This window comes from Protopterus annectens, chromosome 4.part0, assembly GCF_019279795.1.
Source record: "Protopterus annectens isolate FY-2018-M chromosome 4.part0, PAN1.0, whole genome shotgun sequence".
Lineage (NCBI taxonomy): Eukaryota > Metazoa > Chordata > Ceratodontiformes > Protopteridae > Protopterus > Protopterus annectens.
Window position 1 is genome coordinate 717,002,037 of NC_056733.1, and position 5,292 is coordinate 717,007,328.

Below are 5,292 nucleotides of genomic sequence, written 5' to 3' on the forward strand. Positions count from 1 at the left end.
TCTTCCTAACCATCAGCTGTTTTTGTGGGGCCCCCACACAGTCAAGGATGATTAAAGGACCCCTTGCATCCACAGGTATTGCAGGTACCTAAAGCTCACTATGTTGTTGGTTTTAGTGGAGAGAATGTCCACCAAGCAGGGTTGAACTACGCCAGAGGCACTATGTCAGTGGTAAAATATTTAATGGAAGTGTGAAGCCTACTACTTGATAAAACACTGTTACTATAACCAGAGATATATTTAAATTTTAAAGCAGATATAAATAAGAGTTATTACCCACCTGGTTTATTAAGTATACGGGACTATTGTACTAGCTTTTGTTAGTTTGATAGACAAGTTACAAACTATCAAGATAAGATAACTTGCTGTGGTTGGGCTCCCCCCCCCCCACAAACAGGGGGCCCCCAGTGGCCGCAGGGTTCGCTGGTGCCTAAAGCCAGCTGGCTATGTCTAGAAGCAGGACCAGGTTCTGGAAATCATAAACATCACTGGTTGGTTACATTGTTACAATCTAGACATTATTTGATAGTGATCACAGCTTAACTACTGCATTTGGTTTTCTTTAGTTAATCATCTTCAGTGCTGAAACTTTTTACACTGCCCCTTAGAGGTAAGGATGGAGATTTTGTCAGAACCCAGAAACCAATGAAGAATGGGAGATCTACATAAAAGGTGGGGTTCAGTGCTGTAGGTGGTGTTAAGGAAAGAGCTAAATATTAATAACAGAGAGGCTTCTCATTATGATCTCTAACACAATTACTATCTGTAACACACAGGCACGATGTGTTGCTGGGTTTCTGTTACTGTTCTTCTTATAACTTACTTGCAATGTAAAGGGTTCTCATTTTTATACTTTACATTTTATATCATTTATTTCAAAGAGTGATGCTTATTATTTAATAAAATTATGTTTTATGAAAGTAGATCAGTTATTTTACTATTTCTGTGATTAAAGTTGTTGTGTCCATACCTTCCATTTTTATACTAAGTAGTATTTTTTGTGAGAGTCAGACTGCTTCAGTCATGATGGAAATAAACTTTAAAAATCAGAGCAGTTTGCTAGATATAAATCTAATGTTTTTAAAATAGTATTCATTAACTACAAGTAACAAGTAACTGTTGTTTTGCTGACATGAATATGTTAATTTTAATCAGGTTGCCAGGCTCGAAGTTTGAACCAGCCTTCATCACTGACCGTGTCTCTGGAACAGAATGCTGAAATCACCTGCACAGGCAGTGTTAGTGGTAATAGTCTACGTTGGCACCAGCAGAAGCCTGGGAAATCCCCATGGTACCTTGGGTATGACAGCAGCAAAGCCTCTGGAATCCCTGATCGTTTCTCTCTGACCAAAGACACTTCAGCTAAAATCGCTAAACTAACCATCTCTGGTGTTCAGGCAGAGGATGATGCTAATTATTACTGTAGCACATGGGTCAGTGACCCTACTGTATACACAGTGATGCAGTAATACAAACAGCTAAAACAAAAACCTTCTTCATCACCGGTTCTGCTTCTGCAGCTGTAGTTCCCTGCTCACTGAAGGACAGTAACAGCTGAGGTGATGTACCATCAGTAAATGCAATGTTCATGCATGTCATCTGTTCACTATATAATGTTAACTAGGTTCTGTTAATAGTTGGAAGTCTATATCAAATCTATAGTTTATTGATATTTATTCTGTGTAATCAAACATATCAGCAGAGTTATGGATCATGAAAACACTAGTTATCAAAAAGTGCTCTTTTAATCCTGACCTAGCTTTGAGTAGTTGTTTAGTTTAAAATATTCATTTTCCAAAGGTCCAGTGAGGACACACAGCAGGTTAACAAGTAACCATATGTAATCACAGTACGGTAAACATCAAAAAGAAAACCAGTTGGGCATGGTGTAAATAATGGAAACACTGAGGCAGATAGGGGAACAGAAACCAATGCAGACAGTGCAAAATCACATGTGAAGGGTTAGCAACCTCTGCCAAGTATGGTGTTACTCAGTCAATGGAGATGTCAAAAGGGAACTTTTTTGAAGAGCTATACAGAAGGAAAGATGGCAGATTTTAAATGATTAAACAATAACACATGTGTAAAGAACTTGAGAAACATCTGGAGAGACTCTGTTGATAACAGAATAAGTTTTCATAAATGAGTCAACACACTGAAACCTAGAAGTCCAAGAAAAGTCAGGGCTAGCACATGGATGAAAGAAAAAAAGATCAGCTACAGTCTAGGTGGCATAATAAACCAAAGTAGCCTTACTCTTAGCTGCCTAAAGTCACGTATTTAATGGGTCTTTCCCTGTTAAAATAAAATAATCAGTGAATGCAGTGGTACAGAGTACCTCAATGCTTCACTATCATAGCTCCATGCATTAGGAGTGGGGCAAGTATTAGTAATAATACAATAAGATCAAAGACAAATGATTGCTGTGATTAAGACAAGATGATGAAAAAAATCCAATACAGGATGTTCATTGTTCCAGGTATTTAATTCACACATAGTAGGGCAGAAGGAAAAAGAAAGAAAGAGAAAATCCACTCCACCGATGAAAGAATAAGCATTAGAAGACAGACTGTAATAGCTAGAGGTTGATAGGTAAGTACTAGGAAGCTTGCCGGCCATTTTAAGCCTAACCAGTTTCCCTTTAGGTGCTCAAATTACCCTATTCCATTTGGTGTTTCCCACAAATTGATTGATAATTATATATTACCTCTAGTTAGAATCACTGAGATCATACCATAAATAATCTGAGGGGATCCACAGATGGGATAAAGCATTTAGGAGCTGCATCTGTCCATTATTACTTGACAAACTGAAGATCCTGTTTAATGAGTTGTTTATTTCCTCATCGCCTCCCATAAAAGCATCTTATATCTTTTTTTCAGTACTTACTTAAATGCTGTACTTTTTCTCACTGGTTTTCCCCTCACCTGCTTATATTTATACATTGTGACTTACCTGTTTACTACCTCCCCTATTCCAAGATTGTCCACACTTTAAATCTTCTATCCCCACCCTCTTTACATACCACCACCATATGGCATCCAGTCCAACTTCCTACCCTTACAAGCAATATATACATGTGTACATGGCCCATTACTGAAACACCTACTCCCTGAATGCAATCCCATGGAACAAAGTAACCAAACAAAGTCACCAAAACAACACAAAACATAAAAACAAGTGTGTCCCTTTCCTTCACTAACTTAAATATACCAACCCTGAAGTTGTATAATAATGGAGAAAGTGAAAACAAAAATTCCTTGAACCTTTGGTGTTCAATAATCTTGCAAAAGCACTATTTCCTTCTCATTCTTTTTGTTATGCATTCTGATCGATGAGTTTACCCACTGCAGGATGCATCAAATAAGAATGATATCTGGCCATGTGTGGTGTTTGCATGCATCTGTGTGCATGTGTTTGTGCACTGTGCATGCATGTGTGTGTGTGTGTGTGTGTGTGTGTGTGTGTGTGTGTGTGTGTGTGTGTGTGTGTGTGTGTGTGTGTGTAATGCACATATTACCTAAACCCAATTAATTGACACACTTTTATCTAAAGTTAATTTTATTGACAAGGCTTTCTATCAACAATTAATTTTATTTAACATGTTTAAGAAAAAGAAAATGCACCAAAAAGAGATGTTATAGCAGGGGGCAAACCCCACTGCATTCCCTATGTGGGGTCTTTGCCCCTCCCCACACCCACTTACTTAAATGTACTAACTCCACAGTCACACAACCACAAAGAAATGAGAAAACACCCCACACAGTGAATCAGTGTTGTATATATTCATCTTTATCCATGGATATGTGACCATGGAGTTAGTATATGTAAGTAGGGGGTGGGTAGAGGATGGCTTGCCCCCCCTACAAAAATCTCTCTTTTTGGTGCTCTTTCTCTTTTTTTAAAACATATTAGACAAAGTTAACTGTCAATAAAAAGCATTGTCAATACAACTAACTTTAGACAAAAGGAAATAGATAAACCAGTTGATGTGGCAGAATACTTTAAAACGGTGTTTATTCAAACAATCCAATATAAAAGATAAAAAAGATGTGCACTTCTGCACCAAAACCAGGTGCTTTATCACTTCTATAACACAGCAATTAAAACACCTTTAAATACTTTCAGAATTACTGGGCAAGGTCACCTGACCTAAGAAGATGTTTTAAAGGGGCATGCTTGTTCAAACCCTTTGTCAGCCTGCAATATTAAAATCCATTTTACTTCAAGACATTACATCTTGGTTCTAGTGGCACTACTTCTAATCCCTCCATGTAACAATTCTAAAACCATAAATCTAAAAGAGTGGTTATCGCCAACCTCAGAAATATGTTTAGATAGTACTTTCTTATTATCACCCTTACTTATGTCATAATTATGCTCACACACTCGATCTTTCAAATTGCCGTTGGTTTTCCCAACATAATAATATTGACAAAGATCACAGACAACTAAATAAACTAAATCACAACTCTTGCAGTCAGCATCAAAATCAAATTTAAAGATGTGTTTCATATCAGGATGTATAAACTTATCATCAGTCCTAATATATTTACACATACTACATGTCTTAAATGGAAAGGTGCCTATCCTATCAGAAATACATTTACTCTCAATGCCAAAAGGTTTATAAGAAAGCATTTTCTTTACGGAGCTGTTATTTTTAAAACAAAATCCCGGAACCTCACCAAGATATTCCTTACATCCGTCATTGGACATCAGATGCCAATGCTTCCTAATAATATTGCATATGGAATGGACATCATTCGAATAGGTGAGTTTGCTATCATGTTTATCTGCTTTCAATACAGCACCACTAGTAAAATCTGAAAAATAGGGCTTTGCTGTATCATTCCTATGAGATAAAACTTCATCTCGTACCATTTGTATCTCTTTTTAGAATAACACCTAGAACGAAATTCAGTACTTAAATAATTAAAAGAGGAAAGCATATTGCTGTTCTTAACATTTAACCTTGCATGTCTAAAAACTGTCCCTTCAGGACATTCCGTTTAACATACCTAGGGTGCACACCCTGACCATGCAATGTACTGTATTTCTTGGGTCTATATCAGAACATCGAAGTATTAAAACTTTGAATGTTCTGATATGGAACACTATTCAGCGAACGCTAAGAATAGCGAAGCTGCAGAACAGTGAATTCTTTCCTAGGGAAAGAATTCGGTTGGCCGTTTTTGTGGCTTTGCTATTCTTAGCGCTGTGGTGGAAAGTTACGGGTTCGGTTCAGGTAAGTGTGCAATTGTTTGTACGTTAGGGCTAGGGGCAGGTTAA

At 37.3% G+C, this 5,292-nt stretch overlaps 1 gene segment (V, D, J or C); it reads left to right on the forward strand.

The window, feature by feature from the left end:
• The first annotated feature begins 769 nt into the window (after window positions 1–769).
• On the forward strand, window positions 770–1,469 carry LOC122800294. The segment is given in 2 exon segments: window positions 770–830; window positions 1,156–1,469. Coding segments are annotated over 2 exon segments (363 nt in total).
• Window positions 1,470–5,292: the final 3,823 nt, after the last annotated feature.